The 27,478-nt window shown below is 39.9% G+C and overlaps 1 protein-coding gene across 1 annotated transcript in view; it reads right to left on the reverse strand.

The window, feature by feature from the left end:
- Positions 1–26,662, reverse strand: part of LOC110315066 (NACHT, LRR and PYD domains-containing protein 4B) — a gene marked incomplete at its 3' end in the record, with an annotated part of 38,377 nt that extends 11,715 nt beyond the window's left edge. Inside the window, exons 1-6 of the mRNA XM_021189223.1 lie at positions 26,643–26,662; positions 26,296–26,394; positions 13,738–14,057; positions 8,435–9,986; positions 5,249–5,407; positions 4,647–4,811 (exon numbers count right to left, since the gene is read on the reverse strand). Coding sequence (XP_021044882.1) covers positions 4,647–4,811; positions 5,249–5,407; positions 8,435–9,986; positions 13,738–14,014 — 2,153 coding nt within the window. The remainder of the gene's footprint in view (positions 1–4,646; positions 4,812–5,248; positions 5,408–8,434; positions 9,987–13,737; positions 14,058–26,295; positions 26,395–26,642) is intronic.
- Between the last annotated feature and the right edge of the window lie 816 nt (positions 26,663–27,478).

The raw sequence follows: 27,478 nt of genomic DNA on the forward strand, positions 1-27,478 counted from the left end.
TACATTTACACTATGGAGTACTACTCAGCTATTAAAAACAATGAATTTATGAAATTCTTGGGCAAATGGATGTATCTGGAGGATATCATCATGATTTAACCTAGTCACAAAAGAAGTTACTAGATATGCACTCACTGATAAGTTGTTATTAGCTCAGAAACTTACAATACCCAAGATACAATTTGCAAAACACAAGAAAATCAAGAAGGAAGAACAATGTGTGAATACTTCATTCCTCCTTAGAATAGGAACCAAAATACCCATGAAAGGAGTTGCAGAGACAAAGTTTGTAGCTAAGATGAAAGGATGGACTATCCAGAGACTACCCCACCCGTGGATCCATCCCATAACCAATCACCAAGCTCAGACACTATGGCATATGCCAGCAAGATTTTGCTAAAGGGACCCTGATATAGCTGTCTTGTATGAGGCTATGCCAGTGCCTGGCAAGTACAGAAGTGGATGCTCACAGTCATTTATAGGATGGAACACAGGCCCGCAATGGAGGAGCTAGAGAAAGTACCCAAGGAATGGAAGGGGTCTACAACCCTATAGGTGGAACATCAATATGAACTAACCAGTATCTCCAGAGTTCGTGTCTCTAGGTGCACATGTAGCAGAAGATGGGCTAGTCATTCATCTTTGGGAAGAGAGGCTCCTTGGTCTTGCAAACTTTATATGACCCAGTACAGGAGAACACCAGGGCCAAGAAGTGGGAGTGGGTGGGCAGGGGTGCAGTGTGGGCAGAGGGTATAGAGGACTTTCGAGATAGCATTTGAAATGTAAATGAAGAAAATATCTAATAAAAATTGGAAAAAAGAAATCTAACTGCATATACTGCAAATATACTCTGGTATGTGGAGACAGATACCTATGTCTTCCTCAGTTTCTCTCTGCCTTGTATTTTTTGTTGTTGTTTTGTTTTTTTGTTTTGTTTTGTTTTTCATTTTTCGAGACAGGGTTTCTCTGTATAGCTCTGATTGTCTTAGAACTCACTTTGTAGACCAGGCTTGCCTCGAACTCAGAAATCCACCTGCCTCTCCCTCCCAAGTGCTGGGATTAAAGGTGTGTGCCACCATGCCCGGCTCTCTCTGCATTTGACATGTAAGTAATGTAAGTGTCTAATAAAATAAAGTTAAATTAAAGAAAGAACAATTTGAAAATTCATTTGGAATAAGAAAAAACTCAGGATAGCAAAAACTATTCTTAACAACAATAGGATTTCTTGGGGAATCACCATCCCTGATCTCAAGCTGTATTACAGAGCAGTAGTGATAAAATTCCTGATCTTGGTACACACACAGGCAGGTAGAGCAGTGGTGTAGATTTGAAGACCCAGAAATGAACCCATATACCTATGGTCACTTGATCTTTGACAAACTAAAACCATCCAGAGGAAAAAAGACAGCATTTTCAACAAATGGTACTCATTCAACTGTTGGTCAGCATGGAGAAGAATGCAAATTGACCCATTCTTATCTTCTTGTACAAAGCTCAAGTCCAAGTAGATCAAAAAACTCCACATAAAACTGGATACACTAAAATTGATAGAGGAGAAATTAGGGAAGAGCCTCGAACACATGGGCACAGGGCAAATTTTCCAGAACCAATGGTTTATGCTCTGAGATCAAGAATCGACAAACTGGACCTCAGAAAATTGCACAGCTTCTGTAAGGCAAAGGACACTGTCAATAAGACAAAATGGCAACTGACAGATTGGGAAAAGATCTTTACTAATCCTATATCCAATAGAGAGCTAATATCCAATATATATAAAAATTCAAGAAGTTAGACTCCAGAGACTCAAATAACCCTATTAAAAAATGGGGTACAGAGTTAAAGAATTCTCAACTGAGGACTACCGAATGGCAGAGAAGCACCTAAAGAAATGTTCAACATCCTTAGTCATCAGGGAAATGCAAATCAAAACAACCATGAGATTCCACCTCACACCAGTCAGAATGGCTAAGATCAAAATCTCAGTTGACAGGAGATGGATGTGGAGAAAGAGGAACACTCCTCCATTGTTGGTGAGATTGCAAGCTGGTTCCACCACTCTGGAAATCAGTCTGGTCGTTCCTTAGAAAATTGGACATGGTATTCCCTGAGAACTCAGCTATACCACTCCTGGGCATACGCCCAAAAAAGTCTCTAACGTATAACAAGGACAGATTCTCCATTATGTTCATAGCAGTATATTTATAATAGCCAGAAGGAGGAAAGCACCCATATGTCCTTCAACAGAGAAATGGATACAGAAAATGTGGTATATTTATACAATGGAATACTCAGCTATTAAAAATGATGAATTCATGAAATTCTTAGGCAAATGGATGGACCTAGAAACTATCATCCTGAGTGAGGTCACCTGATCACAAAAGAACACAGATGGTATGTACTCACTTACAAGTGGATACTGGCCCAAATGCTCAGAATACCCAAGATAAAATTCACAGACCACATGAAGCACAAGAAGATGACCAATGTGCGGGTGCTTCATTCCTTCTTAGAAAGGGGAATAAAATACTCATGGGAACAACTATGCAGACAAAGTGTGGAGCAGAGACTGAAGGAAAGGCCATTCAAACACGTTCCCACCTGGGGATCCATTCCATATACAATCACCAAATGAATCCTGGGGATCCATTCCATATACAATCACCAAATCCAGACACTATTGTGGATGCCAAGAAGTACATGCTGACAGGGAATATATAGCCTTCTCCTGAGAGCATCTGCCAGAGCCTGACAAATACAGAGGCGGATGTTCACAGCCACCCGTTGGACTAAGCATAAGATCCCTAGCATGATCCCCAACTGAGTAGTCAAAGGACTGAAGGAGCTGAAGGGCTTTGCCCCATAGGAAGAGCAATGATATCAGCCAACCAGACCCCTCAGGGCTCCCAGGGACTAAACCACCAACCAAGTACACACGGAGAGATCCATGGCTCCAGCTGTATATGGAGCCAAGGATGGCTTTGTTGGACATGAATGGGAGAAGAAGCCTTTGATCCCATGAAGGCTCGATGCCCCAGTGTAGGGGTATTTAAGGGCAGGGAGGTGGGTATGGGTGTGTAGATTGGAAAACACCCTTGTATTATCAGGGGAGGGGAGATTTGATAGGGAGCTTTGGGAGGAGACTGGGAAAGGGGATAGCATTTGAAATGTAAATTTTTAAAATGTCCAGGAAAAAATAACTTTTGACCTCCATACTCATTTCCAGCCCCCTCCCCCATTTTCTGTCATTAGCCACAACCTGGAATTACTATCTCTACCTCTAATACCACAATCCTATATATCTTTGAATTTTATATGTAAAGTACAAGACATCTTTTGTCATCAAATTCCTGCCACCAACAATATCTAAGAGTCATCTAGATTTAATATCTAGAGCCATTGGAGTTTCATCAAGGTTACTTTCAGTCAAAATTTCAGCTTTTCAGGTAGGAATACCTCCCACAAATGACTCAGGAAGCACCCGTCTTTCAGCAAATGGAGTTATGCGTCCAGAGACATTACACTCAGGAGTGAGAGTACTGAGTCCTAAGACAGGTAGGAAGCCATGAAATGTGAACTGAAACAATGGTTTTCCATGTGGATATTCTCATCGACAAATTAACTTTCACATTCTATAATCAGTTCAAATTAATAAAAATATAAATTAGACTTATTCATTTTTTATTTCATGTGTATTTTGCCTGCATGTGTCTGTGTACAACATGCATACCTAGTGCCTGCACATGTCAGAAGGTATAAGATTATGTGGATCTAGAGTTACAGATGGTTGTGTACCACCACAGGGGGGAGGGGCATTTAACTCTAGACTTCTAGTAGAGTAAGAAATGCATGTAACAACCTAGTGTTTTAAATTATTATAAAATCATTTATTTATTTATTTATTTATTTATTTATTTATTTACATTCTATGTGAGTACCCAAGCACAAATGCTACAGCATTCAAACAATTATGTGGAAATGTGTAGCAAAACGGGACAACCTGTAGAACTTTGTTCTTTCCTTTTTGCATATGGGTCCTAGAATAGAACTCAGGTTGTAGGGTTGGTAAAAAGTGCCATCCATCTCATTGACCAGAAGTGATCAGGTTTTAAAGTCAAGAAGTCTACACATGAATAATAGAAAAATAGGACACAAGTGTGTAAATTAAAAACTGTAGTCCTGTGATAATATTAATGTTAACTTGACAATATCTAATATTACCTAGAAAGGGAGTCTCAATGAGGGCTTCTCTAGATAGGGACATTCTGTGGCCCTGTTTATGGGTGATTTCTTCATGAAATCAACTGAGATGGTAAGACCTGTCCACTGTGGATGGCACCATTACTCAGGAAGCAGGACCCTAACGTATTTAGGATTGGAGGAAATTAGTTGAGCACGAGCTTGTGTCCATTAATCCACTGCTCTTTGTTCTTGATTGTGCATGTGATATGACTATGCCTCTAGTTTTTGTTTTGCTCCTCTGACTAGCCATACCAGTGGACCATAAGCTGAAATTTTGAATCCAGTAAAAAAAAAAATTCAATTATTGCTTAGGTCAGATTTTTTTTTTTTAAATCACAGCAAGTGGATCAAAATTAAGATGCCCTATTTGAGGAGACTCAGTGATCTAGGTGAACACAAAGACTTACTCCAGTATGCGCATGATACACTCTGCCTGGTTCAAAATTTCATGCAAGATTTCCACATCACTGTGGGAGAGGGATGTCCCACTGAGATACAATTCTTCCAAATTGTAGCTTTGAATCAACGCAAAGAATAGGCGCTTATCACATAAAAAGGAAACATTATTTGCCCTGCAGAATAAAGAGAGGTATCCATCAGTTTGTAATCAGCCAAAGCTCTAATCTTTGGCAATCCTTAATGACAACATAACTCTAATTTTATAACCCAGTGACACAGCTCACTGGTTCTCAAACTGGGTGGTTTTTTTTTTTTTTCCATGTGGAACTTTGAGAAACTTGCAGAGGGAAGGTTGGCTTTTACATGAGGAAGCTCTGAGTACCTAGAAAGCAGAGCCCTATAAATGCTCTTATCATCCTGTAATTCATGGGCTAGTCTAAATGAAAAACAGTCAGCAACACACATTAGTGGTACCAAGCAGTGAGATTACACTTTAGATTATATAAGTTTTTGTTTATGGAGTTAGTTGAGAGATGGTGGGATGACTTTTCTGCTACTTGATATGACTATCAAAATGATATGACTAAACCAAAGTCTACTTTAAACTTACACAACTGTTTTAAGGACGCAGCTGGAGTTCTTCAGATAAACATATAAGATTTGAAAGACTGGCTCATTGAAAATAGTGTCTTTCATTCTGAGTATTTTGATATCTTTATTCCTTAGGAACACAGAGCATATATGATGCCAAAGTATGAACAGCTTTCCCCTGTAACAGAGGAGAAAGGAATACATTTTATTGTTAGACAATTCAAGGGGCTGGTGAGATGGCTCACTGGTTTAGACCATTTGTTTTTCTCTCAGGAGAACGGAGTTCATTTTCCAATACCAAAATGCTGGCTCACAACCATCCATGACACCAATCCCATATATTTATGACACCCCCTTCTGTCCACCATGGCTACTGTATGCAGACCAGGTACATGCACACATGTAGACAAAAGCACTCAACCCCATAAAATAAAAATAAATAGATAAAACCTGCCAGAACTTTCAGATTCTATTCATTTACAAAAAGTTAAGTCACAGCACATAAATGTAGCAAACTGACTCACTGTACTGAGTAAGGGTAGCCAAGTGAGGTCATTTCATATTTAAAGTTCTTAGACACATGGCAAGGTAATGGGATTCTAGCTGTTATAGCCTGAGTGTAGATATTCAATTAATGTCTACTGGAAAGGGCCAGAGGATTCTGAAAATCCTACACATTGGGGATCAGGTTTGTCTGATGCTTTCACCTACCCTCCCCACTCCCAAAGCAGAATCAGACAATGCAGATTGTCTGGCAGTATTGAAGTTAAGAAAACATCCTTTATAAATAACCTTGGTACATTTAGAATAAAAGAAATGATGCAGGATGCCAGAGCCAATGAGTTAAAACCTGGAAGAAGGATCTCCAGGCTCAAGCTTCAGATGCCGCTACTTCCTCAGTTTATAATCTTGGATAATGTATATGACTTCTCTGCCTACGATTCTCACCTCCAACATGGTAATCAGATTTGCCTTGTAACATTTCTTACTTTGTGTGTGTATGTGCCACAACATATGTGTTGAGGTCAAAGGACAACACACAGGAATCAGTTTTCCTACCTTGTGGTCTAAGGAATTAAATGTAGGTCATCAGACTTGAGGACAGGGACTTTTATCTGTTGAGTTATCTTGCCAGTTAACATTACATATTCCTGAGTAGTAAACTAGTTAATTTAGTACATGTTTTTGTGTATGTGTGTGAGTACATAAACACATGCATATTGTTCATTTATATGTTTACATATGGAAAACTTGTCTCTGCCCATTTAGTGCTGGGATTATAGGAAGGAACATGCTACTAGGCACAACTGTTTTCTTGTTTTGTTTTGTTTTGTTTTGTTTTTAAATGTGGATCTAGGTAATGAAACTGAAGTTCTCATATTTGTGCAACTGAGCCATCACCATAGTCTCCACAACAGTTTGCAGCTAGGAGATCAAGAAAAAAAATCTGTGTATGATGTTCCTGTCTCAGATGGGTAGAAAACACATATGACATAGATCATCACACTTGGTGCTCACAGTATGGTTGAATAATATCAGTGCTGTTTGATAGCATGGCCACTTTAACTACAAAAAGGAAAGTCCCAAGGATACATGCCAGGGCTCCTAAACTGTCAATTTAACTTATGCTATTGCTATAGAAGGATTAAGATTTCAATGCTAGTTTTGATTACACAAAAAATAAAAGGCTAAACCATGGCTTAAAAAAAAGCTGGGATTGCATTCCTATAACATACTTACCCAGTATAGATGAGACCTTGGATTATATCCACACAATGGGAGGGGGAAAAAAAGGCAAGTGATCATAAATTATCCACATATACTTTTGTTGTTCAAGTTTTTTAATATATATATATATATATATATATATATATATATATATATATATATATAGAATATCATTCCTTAGGCCAGACTCACCTGGAACCTACTTTGAGTGTAGCCTGGACTAGTTTAAAATGCTCAGAGAAATTCCTGCCTCTGTTCTCTGAGTGCTGGGGTTGCAAACATGATACCCCCATACCTTGATCAGTTTAATTAATAATTTTTATTCCTTATATACACTGTATCATGAATTGTAGGCCTGTCTTACACTTGATAAATAAGCAATGATGACCCTGAGTTTCTGATCTGGCTCCACTATCAGAGAATTTTGATTATATGTATGTGCCACTATACTCAGTTTTATATGATGCTGGGGAACAAATCCTTTACCTGTGCAGTATAGCAGGCAATACTCTGTGAACTGAACTACTTCCTAGACCCTTGTACACATGAACTGATGCAATATTGCTACTACATATATATGCATAATAATTAAGAAACATTCAGGCATGGAGGCACATGCCTTTAATTCCAGGACTCTGCAGACAGGCAGGTGGATATGAGAGTTCCAGACTTGCCACAGCTACATAGCGAGATCCTGTCTCAAAACAATTATGAAAAAATAAATATCAGTAAGATCAAATAACATATCTTTAAAAGAGTCAATTTGGGGCTCAAGATGGCATCTATCAGATTGTAGACATTTCAGTGTTTAGTTTAAGAGTGTTTATGTTATCCAGGCGTGGTGGTACATGTCTTTAATCCCAGGACTTGGGAGGCAGAGGCAGGCAGATTTCTGAGTTTGAGGCTAGCCTGGTCTACAAAGTGAGTTCCAGGACAGCCAGGGCTATACAGAGAAGCCCTTTCTCGAAAAACAAAAAAACAAAACAAAACCAAAAAAAGCAAAATAAAAAAAACAGAGTGTTTATGTTTCTTCTAATATTAAGAATATGGATTCCCAGAACCCACAGCTATTTAACTATAGTTCTAGGGGATCTGCGCTGCTAACCTCTTCTGAGCATTGAGGCCATTTCCACATGTGTGCATATTGAGATGGAGCTACATACACACAAAATAAAAATGAATCTTAAAAAAAGTGGAAGCTATTGTCAAAGCAGGTGAATTAGTCTTTTCACATGTATGTGTGTTTCTGTACATGAATACGCATATAAGCAGACATATGTATGCCTACATATATGTACATATACCCACAACCTGTTGAGTCTGTTTTTGTTGTGTGTATGTTGTTTCTAGGCTGAACACTTGCCATTGTACAACCAGTAAGGGTGAGTTTTGAATCTGTCTATATAAGCCATCAATACATAGGGACAGATTGTGAAATGGGACAGAAAGTAAAGATAGTGAAAAGATTCACATATACCTCTGGCCTAGCTCTTCATTCAGGACATTTTGGGTTGAAATGGATAAGTCTGTCAGTGCAGAACCATGGCTTAAGCAGTAGGCAACAACAATGAAATCAGAATAATCCTTAGCCACAACGTCAATCTGTTCCATACAGTTCATTGCACACTGAACAAAGTATTCCTCTTCCATCTCAAACAGACAGTAAAAGAACTTCATGCTATTTATTTTTACTTCTGGATTTAAAGTGTCCATTAGGAGTTCCAGCCACAAAAGCAACTGTTCCCTTAATTTTTGATTTAAGTGGTAGCCAAAAAATTCCTCCAGCTTTTCTAGTTCCGTTTCATGTAAAAGACCAAAGAAGAAACAACCCAAAAAAACCCACTGTTTTTTGACCTTCTTTAGAAAAGTAAACAGGAGTGTTTCTATAAAGCAAACAGCCTGACAAGAGTGTTCCATTTCACTATGTAGCAGATAAAACATGGCAGCACAGAACTCCTGGACAGATGGGTGGAAGAATATGTAAGAATTTTCAGATTCCCTGCTCTGTTCAAGAATTCCAATATCCAGCAGTGTGGGGATGTCAGAATCCATAATATCATTTCTCCTTAAAGCCTCCTCATTAAACACAGATGTGTCAGTCCACATGCCCTCTGCAGCTAGAAAACACAAGTTATTCAGCAGCTCTACACTGTTATTACTTGGATTTTGGGCATTGTGGGGAATGAACAAATTCAAGATGTGAGTGGTATACAGGGAGGTGGTACGTCGGCAGAGGGAGACTGGGTCTCTTCCCTTCTCTATTTCTTTTTTTAGACAAGTAGCCACCATCCAGCAAAGCACAGGGACTTGACATACAGTGAACAGCTGCTCATTTTCTCTTATCAAACTAAAGGCCTCCTGGGCTCTGTTCCTATCTTGGAACAAGCTGTGGAAACACATATTAATATTGTTTTCCTTGAATCCAGTTATTGTTCTCACATTTGTGTACTCAATCCAGTCCTTCAATTCCTCAAAAGTCTCACAATTAGTGGAGATGAGGAGAGACGATTCGGGGAGTATCTTCTTCCTGAGCAAACTGCTCAGCAACACATTTACTGGCTCCTTCTCCATGCAATTGTCACACAGCTCCGAATCCTGTTTGGTGAAATTCCGTTCCATCCCTTCTAAGCTGTCAATGATAAATAAGAGTTTCTCAGGTTGGGCTAAGATCTCCTCCATGGGAGCTGAGGGGCTAGGCCACTCTCTGGAGATCAGTTCAGCCAGGCTTGCTGTCTGCAATGGCTTCACATCTTGACAGCAGAAGTAGAAGATATAAGAGAATTTGTTCTGAAACAGCAGACCTTCTGACCAGACAATCATTAAATTTTTCAACAGAATAGTCTTGCCAATTCCAGCTACACCTTGCAGGACAACCGTACTTGGATGGTTTTCAGCTCCCTTTGGTACAAGAAGGTTCTCAAGATGATCATATTCATCCTGGAAGAAATTCTGAATACTGATTTTGAACTTTCTAGAGCAATCATGGGTCAGCTTCTCCTTTAAATGAGCTCGATATATTGTTGGATGTGCTGAGTCAGAGAGTGGGAAAAAAGGCCACAATATATAAAAATTAGGTTAAGCATTTACTCATATATAGTCTGATCTAAATATTTTCATTTCAGAATGTACACTTAAATATTGTTTTTGATTTTAATAATGTATTTGTGGGTTCCAATAGAGGTCACAAGTGTTAAATACACCCAGAGATGGATTACAGCTGTCTATGAGTGGCCCTCCAGGGTGCTGAGAATTGAACTCAGGTTCTTTGCAAGAGTGGGACATGCTCCTAGCCACCAAGTCATTTCTTCCCCTCCCCTTTATGATGTATGTTTGTAGAAGTCTATGGACCCAGAACAATGCTAGTTAATTTGAGAAGATTTTCACTGTCCTTGGAGCACAGTTGCATTTCTTTGTGTGTCATGAATATTTTACAGTTAAATTGTCATTCTGCTGTTTCAGAAGCTGGCACTTGAAATGAGGTTGTCCCTTTCCATGATTTCAGACCCCAAACTGTTTATGTATAGTAATTTCTTGGGTTCTTGTATGAGAATGGGTTGAGCCCTAACTCTGCAATAGGAAGGGAAGAGAATAAAATAGCTGAAGAGTAACCCTTGAGATCAGCTAAATCATGAACCATTTCAAGCAAATTATATGATTGTTTGCCTCATTATATAAAAGTGCCTGCAGTGGGAAAAGAAGCCAGCACTAAAACAGTGGGGACTCAGCCATGGAGAGAGAGCTTAACTGGGAGCTCCAACTAACTCCCCCTCCCCAATCTGGTTTCTGCTGTGTGTTGTGAGAGCAAAATTTGATATTATGAGTACCTGATTTGGTGATGTAACTTTCCTAGCATTAATTGGTTTTCCAATTGGAATAAAACTTGAGATGATACTTTCTGCTCTGCATGGAAACTCCAATTGTTGCCTTAAAGAGTCTTCCCCTGTCAATTTCTAACAGAAATTTTGAAGGCCAAATTTGATGATGCTTTGCTGTGTATCTATGTCTTTATCTATGTATCTATCTAGGTATCTAGTCATCTATCTAGATATCTAGGTCTCTCTCTCTCTCTCTCTCTTACCCACATACCATTTATTTCTATCATTTGCTAGTTATTATTTTACTTTGACTTGCTATGTATTTAACAATCATATTCATTCAAAACAAAAAGCATGGCATTCATAGATAATATGCAGGACCATATAGTACTTTGTGCTGTGTGCAGCTGCTCTATTGGGACAGCAAAATTCCCAACCTTGTATGGCAGTCTGCAAGGCTCTCCAAACTACAACATCAGTGTCTTAAACCTTGCCACATACTCAGATGTGTATAGCTAACACAGTAAAATTATATATGGTTTCCATAAGACCACAAAACTGAAAAATGGTATTATTATCAATATAAGATTGACTACATAATAATGAAAATGGATAGTGTCACACTGACATTAAAAGTATAGAATAATGGGACTAGAGACATGAATCAGTAGTTAAGGGCACTGGCTACTTTGGAAGAAGTTCTTAGAATGGTTTCCAGCTCACATATCAGTTGGCTCACAATGCCTATGACCCATCGCCCCAGTGCCTAGACTCTGCAGCCTCTGCATTCGCACACATAATCCCATACACATTCATGTGTGTGTGCATTTTTTGAAAAGATATCTTAAAACTTTCAATGTATACAAAATCATATATATATATATATATATATATATATATATATACACACATACACACACACACACACACATATATATATATATATATATATATATATATACATACATACATACATACATATATACATATATATGGCATGAAAACAAAAAAGAGAAAAAGGACTTATTGGGGGGCAAAGAGAACTAGGGGCAGAGAAATGAGTGAAGGGAGAATCACAGTGGGGGAATACTGCAAGCACAGTGATACAACACAAATACACACACATTAAACATTAAAACATTTTGTATGCCAAGTATAACATTCATTTTTTAAATGTGCTCAATAATAATAAAAGGCAGGTTAATGAATCAGGGGAAACTGAGAAAAAGCAAGGCAAATTGTATGCCTTCATAAAAGGCCTGAAATAAATTTAAGAATCAACAGATGGGGACTGATGAGATGCCTTAGTGGCATTTTTCATCAAGCCTGATGTCTCAGTTTATTTTACAAGACCCAAATGACAGAATCAGAATTAACTCAGAAGTTGTTCTCATATCTCTTTTGTGCATCATAGTACACAAGTGTGCATATATGTACATATGAAAAATATATGTAAGAAAAGTCAAAAGCAGTCAACAGGTTGACTACAATATTGATTAGATATAGCTGTACAGGGGAAGGAGGGCCTAAGGTCAGTTACTAACAAAATCCAACCTAGAGCCTAGAAAAGAGAAAAAGAGATATACACAAGATATTGTATTGGGATGTAATATGTGGGGCTCAAGAGATGGCTCAATGGTTAAAAGCATTCAGAAGACCTGGGTTTAGATCCAAGCATCCCCATGGTAGCATCCACCTTCTGTAGGTCCAGTACCAGAAGATTTGATGTCCTCTTCTGGCCTCCAAGGGCACTGTCCACATACATATATGTAGGTCCTTTCACATACACATAAAATAATGTCTAACTGTTTTCATATATTTTGATAATTAAAGATTTAACACGTGCAACTAGAATCTCAAAGTAGGGTGGGATAGAAAGAACAGCACAGAGACAATCTTGAAACAAATGTAGACTGAAAAATAAAGAAAATGTTCTAGCCACAAATGTAATATCAGTGAATCCCAAACATAATGATCATAGCAAAAAAGAAACAGCAAATTATCATAGTAAGACACTGGAACCTCAAAGACAAAGAAATCAATTAAACCTAAAAGCATCCATGGTATCTTCCACTAGTATAAATAAAAGTGTGACTCTTAGGATCATAGTGTCTATGAAACATGTCTTTTCTTTTATAAGCTTTTTTCAAATACATACTTGATATGTGTGTGGGATGGTGAAGAGGGGAGGGATAGAGTGCACAGGCATGAGGAGGCCATAGGTCCACATTGGGTATCTTCTTCAGCTGCTCTTTGCTTTAAAATAAATATTTATTTGCTTTTAATTTGGGTGAATATGTGCTTTTGTCTACATGAATGCATGTGCACAAGGTGTGTGCAGTGCCCTCAGAGAATAGAGGGCATTGGATCTCCTGAAAGTAGAGTCACAGATGGTTGTGAACCACCTGATAGGTTCTAGAAACAGAGCTGAGTTCCTCTGTAAGAGCAGCTATTCTTCATAACTGAGTCATCATTTTAGACCCTCTATCTCATTTTTAGAATCAAAATTTCTTCAGATAGCACAGAACTTGCAAAGCTATGTGTCCATATTGCTACCATGCCTTGCTTTTATGTGGCTGCTGAGATCCAAAGTCAGACTGTCAAGTTTACATAGCAAGCACCTTGCAGACAAAGCCATCTTCTTTTCTTTCAGGTGTCTCCTCTTGCTGCTGCCTTAAATCCTCAGCGCTACCATTTCACTCTAGTGTTAAGGCTCCAGCTTAGATTTGAGGAGAACATTTAATACTGTCCTGTGGAGAAGTTTGACCACCTAGGTTAGGGTATGCTACCCTTATACATTTGAATACATAAACTAGATCTAACATGTCTGCATGAAGCTGCCCATGTCTTCAAGGAGAATAACGTGTCATGACACCTGCTGTCCCCATGGTAGACGAGCATGAAGATGAGTTATCAAAACAATGACACAAAGCTCAGTCTCTTAAAACAGCTTTGATAAACTCACCAACCATCTCTCCTGTTGCCCTATTAGTGATATCAATCCTACCAATCATCTGGAGGACTTTGAAGGTTGTATCCCAGGCTTGCTTCCCGTCACAATGTTTTACCAGTAAGACAGCAAGGTCTTCCCGAGATGCGTCTTTTACTTCAGCCCAAGAAATCTGTTTTAGACCCATTTGCAGAATCTCAAGTATGAGTAATTCCTTGAAATACATGAATTCTATCTTGTTTAGCTCTTTCCAGTACCACATAAAGCCAAAATCCGAAAATAGAGATGCCATTTTTGTCTTAACGAAGATCAACTTGTCTTCAGAGAGAATGGATCTGTGGGAAAATTAGGCAAGCAGCTTAGTTACAAAAGAAGAGGGATGGTGCAAAGAGCTGGCGGAATTGATAAAACCGGTAAAGTGTTTGCTGCTTAAGTTTAAGGACATAAGTTAAAACCTCAGCATTCATGTAAGAAGCAGGGAGTGCAGCCACACAATTTTCAACCTACAATATGTTCTATCTGCAAGATGTGCTGGGGTAAGGGTGAGGTGAGTGGCCCACCAGTGACTGGTACAATTTGAGGCCCATACCATAAGAAGGCACCCATGCCTGTCACTGTGTTGATGGCCAGGAGCTAGAAGCTGGTCATCAGGAAGATTAAGGATAGAACTAAACACAGTGGGGGGGGGAGAGAGAGGGGGGGAGAGGGAGAGAGAGGGGGGGGGGAGGGAGGGAGGGAGGGAGGGAGGGAGAGAGAGAGAGAGAGAGAGAGAGAGAGAGAGAGAGAGAGAGAGAGAGAGAAGAAAAATAATTTCAAATGACTTTTATGCTATTCTTAGAGATTGGTGCCTGTGACAATGGTCTTCAGAGGCATCATCAAGCAACTGAAAGGAACAGATGCAGAGGCCACAGCCAAACCATAGGTCAAGCCTGGGTAACCCCACCAAAGAGGGGAAGAAGAAGTGTAGAAGCCACGGGGTTCAATGACGCCATGAGAACACATCCCACAGAATCAGCTAAACAGGGCTCACAGAGGCTCAGAGACTGAAAGGACAACCATGGACCCTGCATGGAATGTGCACTAGGTCCTCTGCTTATATCTTTTGGTTGTATGAATTTGTGTTCTTGTGGGATCCCGAAAAGTGGGAGCAGTGGTTGTATTTGACTCTTTTGCTTAAACTTGGTACAATTTTCCTCCTATACATTGCCTCATCCCACCTTGATATGAGGGATTTTGCCTAGTCTTATTGTAATTTGATATGCTGCTTTCAGTTGCTATCTCTGAGAACCCTCAGATAAACAAGGGAGGATTGGATCTAGTGGAGAGAGGAAGTGTGTTTGTGATGGGGACTGGGAGCAAGGAAGGTAGGAGAAACTGAAGCCAGAATATAATATAGGTAGACAAGCAAGTTAACACAAAAAGCAGGATGTGATGGTACAGCCCTGCAATCCTAGCAATAGGGAATGCAAGCACAGGATTGCTGGGGCCTCTGACCAGCTTGTCTAGCCAAATTTGCTGATCTCCTGGTTTACTGAAAAATCCTGTCTCCAAAATCAGGTAGACAGTAATTAAGGAAGATACTTGATGTCAGTATCTGGCTTCCACACAGACACTCCAATCCCCATCCAAACATATTCGTTGTCACTAACTCATCACATACTACACTGTTCATTGTATGTGATAAATAAGGGCAGAGAGGTTTATAGTATGGTCTCATTTTAACTCTCATCCCATTGAAATGATCACTAAAATAACACAGTGGTTCTCAATGGTCTCAATGACGAAACCATTCCATCGAGTTTCTCGTGGTTTTGGTGACCTCCAACTATAAAGTTACTTCCCCTGATTCTGTAATTTTGTGACTTTATGAATATCAATGTACACGTATGCTTTCCTAAGGGCTTGGGTAAGCCCTGTGAAATAGTCATTGAACTCCCAAACAGATCTCAACCCACAGGATTAGAACCACTGCTACATCTCTTGGAAAACAACAAAGCCAGATTTATTACTTTAAAGAATTACTGGTGTGGCTAGAGTGATAGCCCAGAACTTAAGAGCTTTTGGTGCTCTTGCAGAAGACCCATATTTGGTTTGTAGTACTCACACTAGGTGTCTCACAACTGTCAGCAACTTCAACTCCAGGGGATCTGACACCTTGTTATCTACTCTGCAGGCAGGGCACACATGTGCTGCTCCTATATACACTTATGAAAAAACACTCCCACAAATCATTAAAAAATTACTGGTCCCTCTAACTATGATGATACCAGATACAATGCTAATACAGGACCATGTTTATGATGCTCTTAGGATAACAGTATTATGTGCGGTACAGGATACATCTCTGGCATAAAACTGCTATAAATAAAAACAGGTAGTTGAGTCTAGTGGCATGAACCTGGGATCCTATCTACTTCAGAAGAGGAGGCAGGAAGATTACAATTTAAGTCTGCCTCCCAACATAGTGAAGTATATTCAAGCCTGAGCAAATTAGTGAAAACCCATGTCTCAAAGAAAAATGGGACAGCAGAGATGGCTCTGTGGTTAGGTGCACTGGTTGGTCTTCCAAAGAATCTGATTTCATATTGCATTATGCACCAATTAAATTCCAGTGATAGTGGGGTGCAGCTCAGGGTTTTAGAATACTGGCTGATCTTGCAGAGACCCTGAATTAAATTGCCAGCACCCATATCAGATGGCTCATTCAAAGGCATCTAATATCTTCTTCTGACCTACCTGGATTCCAGGAGTGTATGCTGTGCACTGAAAAAACACTCATACACACAATAAATAAGTAGCTAGCTAGCTAGCTAGCTAGCTAGCTAGCTAGCTAGCTAGATAGATAGATAGATAGATAGATAGATAGATAGGAAAGAAAGAAATATTTTGAAGTATATAAAAACAAATATAAAAACAAAACAAAGAGGGCTGATGCTTCTATTTTCCATCTGAACCCATGAGTTGACGCTGTGCTACACCACTCTGCACCCCAATCCACCCAAGAGAAACCTTGTTCCTCAGATGTGTTGACATACCCAAGCTCACAGATGAGACCACTACTACCTTCCCAATACCTGGCCAAGTAGGACCTGCATGGAGCCCATTGTACCCAGGAACCACAGCACAGTGGCTGAAGCTATTCTTTCTGTTTCTATCTGTACCCTGAAGATGACCCCGTGATACAGCCCTCACCAGCCCACCCACTCAAAAACCTTGGCCCCCAGGAGTGCTGACATAGCCAGGTTCATAGGCTCACAGAAGGGACAAGCTCCAATCAGAGACAGCAAGGCCAGATAAAACCAGAGATAACCAGACAGCAAGAGGCAAGCTCAAGAATATAAGCAACAGAAACCAAGGCTACTGGGCATCACCGCAACTTGGTTCTCCCACCACAGAAAGCCTTAGATAGCCCAACACACCTGAAGAGTAAGATTCTGATTTAAAATCACGTCTCATGATGATAAAAGTGGACTTTTAAAAGGACATAAATAACTCCCTTAAAGAAATACAAGAGAATGGAGGTAAACAGGTGAAGGAATTGAACAATACCATTCAGAATCTAAAAGTGGAAATAGAAATAATAAAGAAATCACAAAGGGAGACAACCCTGGGGATAAAAAAAACCTAGGAAAGACATCAGGAGTCATAAATGCAAGCACCACCAACAGAATACAAGAGATAGAAGAGAGAAGCTCAGGTCAAGAAGATACATATGACAGAAAATATTGACACAACAGTCAAAGAAAATACAAAAAGCTCGTAACCCCAAACATTCATGGAATCCAGGGCACTATGAAAAGATCAAACCTAAGAATAATAGGTATAGAGAGAGTGAAGATCCACAACCTAAAGGGACAGTAAACATCTTCAACAAAATTACAGAAGAACATATCCCTAGCCTAAAGGAAGTGCTGCCTATGAATATACAAGAAGCCTACAGAATGCAAAATTGAGTGGACCAGGAATCAAATTCATCCTGGCATATAATAATCAAACCACCAAGTGCAGAAAACAAAGAAAGAATATTAAGAGTGATTAGGGAAAATGGTCAGGTTATTAAGAGTGATTACGGAAAATGGTCAAGTAACATATAAAGCCAGATATATCAGAATTACACCAGACTTCTCAACAGACACTCTTAAAGCCAGCAGATCTTGGGCAGATTTTATAAAGACACTAAGAGAACAAAAATGCAGGCTCAGGCTACTCTCAATTATGAACATTTATGACCCAAACACAAGTGCACCCATATTTGTAAAAGAAATGTTACTAAAGCTCAAAGCACACCCCACTCTCACCAATGGATAGATCCTGGAAACAGAAACTAAACAGAAACACAGATAAACTAAGAGAAGTCATGGACCAAATGGATTTAACAGCTATCCACAGAACATTTCTACCTAAAAGAATATGCCTTCTCAGCAACTCATGGTATCTTCTCCAAAATTGACCATAAAATTGGTCATAATATAACCCTCAAACAATCCAAGAAGACTGCAATAATCACATGCACCCTATCATAATAGGACAGACTGAGGACACAAGTGAGGATGCCTTAAGCCCACTTGGGAAGGAGAAGAAAGCAATGGCAGGAGTGGGTGAGGGAGGGAGAGACCTGGGTGGGAAAGGCGACAGGGAGGGGAAGAGGTGAACATATTCAGATATTGGAGGGAGGGGATAGGACTGAAGCCCTAAGGGCCAGCAGAAAGAAAGGATACTGGCACTCTTGGCAAGTAGGAGTTGGGGTGGGACCTTCTAGAATGTACCAGAGACCTGGAAGGTGAAAGACTCTCAGGACACAAAGGGAAGGACTTTATATGAAACATCCTACAATGGGGAGAGGGAACTTGTAGAGTCTACCTGCAGTAAAAAGACAGGCCATCAAGTAGACGGATGGGCTTGCCATCCCACAGTCAAAAGACCTGACCCCGTATTGTTCCTGTCTGAAAGAACTGCAAGAACAAATATGGAGGAGAGCCTGAGTAAAAGGATGTCCAGTGACAGGCCCAAATTGGGCTCTAGCTCAGGGAGAGGCCCCAAGGCCTGTCACTATTACTGATGCTATGGTGTGATTACAAAGAGAGGCCTACCATGACTGCTCTCAGAAGTCCCAAAAAGCCGCTGAAAGAGTCAGATAGAGATATTTACACCAATGGACAGAACCCAGTGACCCCTGAGGTTGAATTACAGAAAGGCTGAAAGAAGCTGAGGAGAAGGTCGATCCCATATGAAGACCAGCAGGTTCAACTAACCTGGATGCTCAGTATCTCTCAGAAGCTGAGCTGCCAACCATACAGCATACACCAGCTGATTTGAGGCCCCCAATACATATACAGCAAAGGACTGCCAGGTCGGGACTCTGTCAGAGTAGATGTACCTCACCCTCAAGAAACATGGGGCCCCAGGGACTGGGGAGATCTGGTGGGGTGAGGTGTGGGGACATCCTCTCGGAGTTGGGGGTTGGACAATGTATGGGATGTGGAATAGTCATATGTGGACCAGGAGGGGAATAAAGTCTGAACTGTAAAAAAATATTAAGTAATAAAAAAATAAAAAATAAAAATAAAATATGACAGTATATTCAACAAATAATACTGGCTCAAGTCGTGGTCGACTTGTAGAACAACACAAATTGATCCATTCTTATCTCTTTATACAAAGCTCAAGTCCAAGTGGATCAAGAATCTACACATAACACCATGTACACTGAATGTAATAAAAGAGAACGTAGGAAAGAACCTCAAACATATCTACACAGGGGAAATTTTCCTGAATAGAACACCAGTGGCTCAGTCTCTAAGATCAACTATAGACAAATGGTATCTCATAAAATTGAAAAGCCTCTGTAAGGCAAAGGACACTGTCAACAGGGCAAACAGGCAACCTACAGATTGGGAAAAGATGTTTGCCAGTCCTATATCTGATAGAGGACTAATACCCAATATATACAATGAACTCAAGATGTTAGACTCCTGAGAACCAACTAAACCTATTTTTAAAAGGAGTACAGAAATAAACAATGAATTCTCAACCAAAGAATCTTGAATGGCCAAGAAGCACCTAAAGAAATGTTCAAATTCCTCAGTGATCATGGAAATACAAATCAAAATAAACCTGAGATTCCACCTCACACCAGTCAGAATGGCTAAGATCAAAAACTCAGGTGACAGCAGATTCTGGTTAGGATGTGGAAAAAGAGGAACACTCCTGCATTGCTGGTGGGATTGCAAGCTGGTACAACCACTCGGGAAATCAGTCTGGCAGTTTCTCAGAAAATTGAAAGTATGCACCACTTCTGAGCATATACCCAATAGATGCTCTAACATATAGCAAGGAGACATGCTTCACTATGTTTATAGAAGCCTTATTTATAATACCCAGATGCTATTAAAAACATATTATAACAACCTAGAAGTCCCTCAACAGAGGAATGGGTACAGAAAATGCAGTACATTTACACAATGGAGTACTAATCAGCTATTAAAAACAATGACTTCATGAAATTTACAGGCAAATGGATGGAGCTAGAAAATATCATCCTGAGGTAACCTAATCACAAAAGAACACACAAGGTATGAACTCACTGATAAGTGTATGTTAGGAAAAAAGCTTAGAATACGCACAATATAACACACAGACCATATGAAGCTCAAGAAAAAGCAAGGCCAAAGTGTAGATGCTTCTGCCCTACTTAGAAGGGGGAACATAATAATCTCAGGAGATAGAGGGAGGGAGGGACCAGGGAGGGACAGAAGAGGGGGAGAAAAAGGGGGGCAGGATCTGGTGTAGTAGGAGACTAGGGAGAAGGACAGAAAGTCAGGGAATTGAATGGAGGTGTGTAGCAGTGGAAGATGGGGAACTGGGGGAAGCTACTGGAAACTCCCAGATATCAGGAAAGTAAGATGCTCCCAGGACCCAACAATGATGACATTAAGTGAAATACCCAACAAAGGGTATAGATAACCCATAGAGACCACATCCATGGCACCAGATTGAGAGATGTGCACAGAGAATTACCTACCAATCTCAAAATTAACACAGAATTGTTCCTGTTTAAAAGAAATGCAGGGTCTAACAGTAGAGCAGAGACTGAAGGAAAGACCATCCAGAGACTGCCACACCTAGGGATCCAATCCATTTGCAGACATCAAACCTAGACAATAGTGCTGATGCCAAGAAGTGCTTGCTGACAGGAGCCTGGTATAACTCTCCCCTGAGAGGCTGTGTCAGATCCTGACCAACACAGATGCGGATGCTCCCAGCCAGTTATTGGACTGAGCAGCACTGGGATCCCAATGGGAAAGTTAGGAAAATGACTGAAGTGGATGAAAGAGACTGCAACCTCATAAGAACAACAAGAATATTGACGAATATTGACCATCCAGGCCCACAGAGCTCCCAGGTACTAAATCAACTAAATAGTACAAATAGAGGGACCCATGTGTCCATACTCATATGTAGCAGGGGACTGCCTTATCTGGCATCAATGGGAATGGAGGCCCTTGGTCCTGTGGAGTCTCAGTGTACCAGTGTAAGGGAAAAGATTTGGCAGTGAGGTGCAAATTCGTGGGTTGGTAGGGGAGCACCCTCATAGAAGCAGGAAGGAAGTGGATGGGAAAGGGAGTTTGCTGAGGGGAAAAATGGGAAGGGTGATAACATTGGAAATATAAATAAATACAATAACCAATAAAAATAAATAAGTATCCAAGCTGAAAAGTAAGAGGGCTGCTTTATGGATCAGTGGTAGAATGCTTGTGTAGTGTGTGCACTGCATTGGGTTCAGTCTTCAGTACTACAAAAACAAAACAATCAGATATGACAAATCTATCCAAAGGAAAGCTTCACATAATTATAATATCCAAGAATTTTAACTCTAAGAGAAAAATACAGACAGGAGGACCCTCATCAGATATCAGATGCAGACAGAAATCATCCAGGAAACATGAAAATCTTAACCTATATCCACCTAGAACATCTACAATCTAAAACAAATAGACTTATGTGTAAGGAGTGAGACTGTACATGAAGGAATGTCCGTTCAACAAATCTTGCTAGAAAAACACAGTCTATGTACAAAATAAAATGCACCGGCCTAAATCAGTAAAGCTCCCTCAGAATGACACCTGAAGCTGTCTTCCAGTCCCCACATATACCTGTGCATACACATATATCATTAACTCTTATGAAAAGATGCTAAACATTATTCATCATTAATATGAAAATGAAAATAATTAGATATCCTCAATACCTAATAAACTGAGCAAGGGACTGTGGATGGTAAACACTCAGATAGTAGAGTGTTTACCTAGCAAACAGGCAGCTTGTTACCATTATAGCATCACATGCAAACAAATGAATGAAGGAATGAATGAAGAAGTATAAAACCTACTCTTGGGTGGCCTTGGGATTCATATGGGAGTACACAGTGGAAAGAGAAAATCAACTCTTAAAAGCAGGCCTCTGAAAGCACAGACACTCTTAATCCTGTGTGCACCCCATGTGAATATGACACACAAATAAAATAAATCTAATAAAAATTACAAGTACACATGTATGTTCAATCCACCCTTGGTGTACTGAGAATACAACTTCAATGCAAGCTGAGAAATACATGTATCTGAGAAGATCACTACTGGAATCTTTGAAACAACTGATGAAATCATCAATGTACTATATCAAGAATCCCAAGTGCAAGGGGAGACATTACTCAACAGCTAGACTCTTTACAGGGAAATGAAGAAATCAAGACACATAAAAAGTTGGAGAAAACTTCAGAGTGCTAATTAGGGCAGGTGGAAGGCAGTCACTTTTGTGGGACAGCTTGATACAAGGTAGGAAGATACTGAATTGTGGTGACATTGGGAAGAGACCCCATCTCCTGTTTTGACTGATGAAAAAAATCAGAAGTCAGACCCCACTGACAAGGACCTGAAGGCCCAATGACACTGTATGTGATCTTCAAAGGACATCTTGTCTAAGTGAATGAGCAGTAATCACTTAGGGCCAGGTGACTACTTCCTGTAGATAACCCAACCAAGTATAACAAAATATAAAAGGATTTAGGCTGGGTTTACTTCTGGCTAAGAGGTTCTCAATGGGTGCACATGACACCTTAAGGATAAAGTAACCCTTTCACTGGGGTCTCATAGCATATCAGCTACTCTGCATATTAGGTATTTACATTATTATTCATAACAGTTACCAAAATTACGGCCAAAGTAGCAACTAAGACATGTTATGGTTAGGAATCACCGCAACATGAGGAACTCTGTTAAAGGAACACAGCATTAGGAAGGTTGAGAACCACTGGAATAACATAACATATACCCTTGTTTCCCTAGCACTCGTGCCTCCTGTCCTAGAAGATACTCCTCATTAAGCCACCTCAAAACTTTGTATCTTGAGAAAAATCCTTCAACTTATAACCTTATTACAAGTAACAATCTAGTTTGAAGTATTTTGGAATCCTTTTTGTATATATGTATGTGTCTGCTATACATGATTTGTGTGTGTGTGTGTGTGTGTGTGCACATCCATGATGTGCATGTTCATCATATATGTTTATAGGCCAGAAAATGGTATCAGTGGCCTGGAACTTATGTTATAGGCAATTGTTAGCCACTCATGTTGGAACCAAATGTGGTTCCCTCTGGAATTGCAGCAAACATTCTTAATCAGTGACCCGTTTCTCCAGCACCACAAATTACACTCTTTGGGCGATGCTAGAAAGAAGTGGGGGGGGGGCATGTTTCTTAGCAACCTTTAGAAGTATAACTTGAGAGACATCAAGATGGAATGTATGCCCACTGCAAAGAAATTAACTGTGAATATTCCTTGAGAATCTGATTTGCTATCTGGTAAGTTCTTTTTTACTACTCTCTCTCTCTCTCTCTCTCTCTCTCNTTCTCTCTCTTCTCTCTCTTCTCTCTCTCTCTCTCTCTCTCTCTTACACACACAACACACACACACATACAATGAAGCACTTTTCTATTTTTCTGTAATAAATCCAACTTGGTCTCACATCTGGCTTGCTCTGAAATTAATTTCTTCGTTGAAGCAACAAATCTTAGATTTTCCTCTGTGTGTGTGTGTGGGGGGGGGGAGGGTGGAGTGGGGTGGGTCAGGGCGTTGGTGGGAGGTGGAGGGTTTGAGAAGAATTTCACAGTCAGCTACTAATGTGGTGTGGAGCTGTAGTCCTATCATTACTGACAACCCAACTAGATCCGACCTTGTAGGAAGAAGAAAAGTGTAAGATTCCAGACCAGACTTCTGCTCGGGCCAACATACCTGCAGCAGCCCCTCCTCTCTCATGATCACTGTAAGAAATTAATTGCTGTGTTCCATTTTCAGTGTTTAGAGATCAAAGAATCACATATTGAAACAAGGAAGCCCTAGGCCTCTAACAAGTGGCTAACAGTTTGCAGAACTGCAGATTTACAGTCTTCCTTGTGACTGAAGCTGCAAACAGAGAAGGGGGCAGTCTCAACAATGAATATTCCTTAGGAGAGGATTTGCTTCCTGAAGTATCCTCATGAAGGAATTTGGGAAAGCATTTAAATTCCAGAATATGGAAAGGAGAACTATAAAAACCTGTCTGTGGGACATGATGCAGTTGTTGCTCTCACAAACTCACAGGGGATGTAGTTGCCTGAGCAATATCTCAACATTCTGGCATGGATAAAAGAGAGGGTGTCAAGGACTCACTTGTAAATGAGGAGCAAAGGCGTTTGATAGCTACTGAGAAGGAGAACCATTCTTCCATGAGAAGGAAACCCCCTCCCGTAGCTGCCAGTGTTCAAGTGAATGACCACACAGCTGTGCACACATAGTACTGAATTACACATATCTTGAAATTTCATGATGGAGTTCATACTTTAAGTGAGAAACAAAAAGAGAAATCCAGGTCAGAAGAAAATAATAGTTGGAGAGAGAGAGAGAGAGAGAGAGAGAGAGAGAAGAGAGAAGAGAGAAGAGAGAAGAGAGAAGAGAGAAGAGAGAAGAGAGGAGAGAGAGACAAACCTCTCACAGGAGTGGAGGGTTCAGAGGATGCACAAGCACACAGAGGAGTGCCAGAACCCATGTGTCTAAGGCACAGTCTTCATGCTAGATATGGTAACAGATATTTAATATGAAAACACAACAATCCATTTAATAACAAGATACTATAAACATTAAGGTTTTTTGTTGTTATTTTAGTTTTGGTTTTTGTTGCTATGGTTTTGTTGTTGTCATTGTTGAGCTTGTTGTTGTAGCCTTGGCTGTCTTAGAATGTGATGTGTAGACCAGGCTGGTCTCAAATTCAAGGAGCCTGCCCTCTGGTGGGATTGGGTACATTGTGTGACAGTATGACTACTTTTTTATATATTTATTCTTTTTATATTTCTTTTTATTAGACTTTTAGGGGCCTTTCACAGAATCTATTGACATTTATTTTTACTCTACTCTATTATTTTATCTGGTTTTGTGGCTGGGATCAGAGGCATGAGCCATCACACCAGGCTAAATAAGGTTTTATGTTGGCCAACAGTATTCTGCTGCTGTTTATTTCTTGACTGATAAACTGTGGTACTAAACAACAACACTTTTATTTTCAGAACACAATCCCTGAGTTATCTGTGGTAAACATTAATGATAAATTTGCAGAGATCTCTGCTACAAAATGACAAACTATGTGGTTCAAAACTATAGAAATTCAGTTAGAATAGTAGCACACTTACGTAGAATGTACAGAGCCCTGGATTCCAGCACTAGCAACACAGAAAACACCTGGTGTGATGGTACACACCTGCAATAGCAGAACCTGGGAGGTAAAAACAGGTGGATTCACAGTGAATTTTCAGCTATCGAACTGTCCTTCAAACTGTTTCAAAAAACCAACACATTCCAATAACACCAAAATCAGTAAGAATTAAATTGTCTTACTATTTAAGAGCAGGGGTCAGCAGCTTCATATTCCCTCCCTCAGGAAACCCCTGGCCTGCAACTTCTGAACCCTTAATTTGCTGAAACTCTTTGGTGCCTTTCTTTGCAGCTACTTAAATCCAGTATCTGCCTTGATTATCACATTACATTTTCCTGTGTTCCAGTCTCCACATGGTTACTCTTCAACAACAAATTAAATCTACAGCAAAATCTTTTTACCATTATTTGATGAATAAGAGGTCAGGGCTTTAACACATTTGTTTAGCACAGGAGGAATAACTCAACACTGCAGCCAACAGGTAAAGACCTGATTTTATTGATATGTATCTAGTCTTTGCCCATGTATTTTCCTAATAGCCAAATGATGGAAAAAAGTGAATTTTTAAAGGGTAAACTCAGCTGAAGGGCTCAGACACAAATACTGTGTGTGTCCAAACCTGCCTGCTTCCCTGTGAGTTCTCCTCATTCTTGGCTTAACACTCATTAATATAAATATATAAATATATCTCTATCCTCTTCATTTTCAGGTGTCCAACCCTCATGATGCCTATACATTGTATATTTTCTTTTTGTATCTGGGATGCCTAAAGAGCACATTCTTTTCCAAAGTTTCCAGCCCAGCAAACAACCTCTTGGCGTCCCTATACTTACTTCAAAGTCAGAAAAAGCCAGATAAAGTCTGCAGACTTGTCTGTGGATCCAGCTGGAGCAATTGTTGGAGAATTCAGACAAATAATGATTTTTGTATACCTATTTAAAAAAAAAAAAGTTAAGTAGTTAAACAGTTAAAGTACCACAGTACCACAAAGTATCTTGACTTCCCTGATAAAGCAAGTCCAAATAACTATGACGACAGACACAAATTTTTTTCTGATTTGTCTACACATGAGGGAGGAAAAAGAGATGAAAAATGATGCATATACACACACTCCTCAAATAACAAAGCAAGTAAAACCATACAAGGAAAAAGAAGCAGAAGACAAAATTTGCAGACTCACTGCCCTAGGACTTCCAAGTTAGTCCTTAATACATGACAGCTGCAACTCAGTAGAAAAAGTCTATGGTGCCATGTGATTGGCCAATGAGTCACTCCTTCTCATTGGTGGTGGTGAGGAGAAGGGATTGGCAAATGGAAGACGGATATGATGTTGAAAGTTTGGTGTGGCTCTAAACCCACAGTACCTGGTATTTTACAGATTGTGAATATGGCACTGAATCTGGTTATGTAGGCTTCTGGGTGAACTCCAGATAAGGAATCTCCAAGGCTTCTTCTGACTGAAGAGATGGATCCCTTCATCCTCTTTATGACTTGTTATTTTATGTGTGCCATCACTACCTAGCTTCAAAAGAAGCAGATAAATGAGGGTAGGCAGCCTTTCTGTTCTCAGATCCACCACCCCCACTTTCCCTGCATAATCCCAGTTGGGATGGAAATCAGGCTCCTCCTGTATCAGAATCTCCAGTGCTAGGACTACAGGCTTGTACAATACTTGTGACTAAATTTCATGTTCTAACTATGATTACTAGTGTTCTTCCTTTCTCTGGCTGAGGTTGCCAATTTCAACTGCATTTTGAAAATTCTAAGTGGGGGAGGATCCAGCAGTGGGAAGGCTCAGCTGGTTGTACTTGACATCAAGCCTTGAAGACCTGAGACATCAAGACTTGAAGACTCCTGATGACAGGAGAAGAAATTTACTCTTGCAAGTTTTCCTTCGATCCACTCACATACACACAATTTACAGATGGATAAATAACTGTACTAAACATTTAAAAAGTTAAGTAACAAATCCTAGAAATAGAGAACTCATTAGTGTTAAATGGCACTTACCATGTG

This window comes from Mus pahari, unplaced genomic scaffold, assembly GCF_900095145.1.
Source record: "Mus pahari unplaced genomic scaffold, PAHARI_EIJ_v1.1 scaffold_6429_1, whole genome shotgun sequence".
NCBI classification, from domain to species: domain Eukaryota; kingdom Metazoa; phylum Chordata; class Mammalia; order Rodentia; family Muridae; genus Mus; species Mus pahari.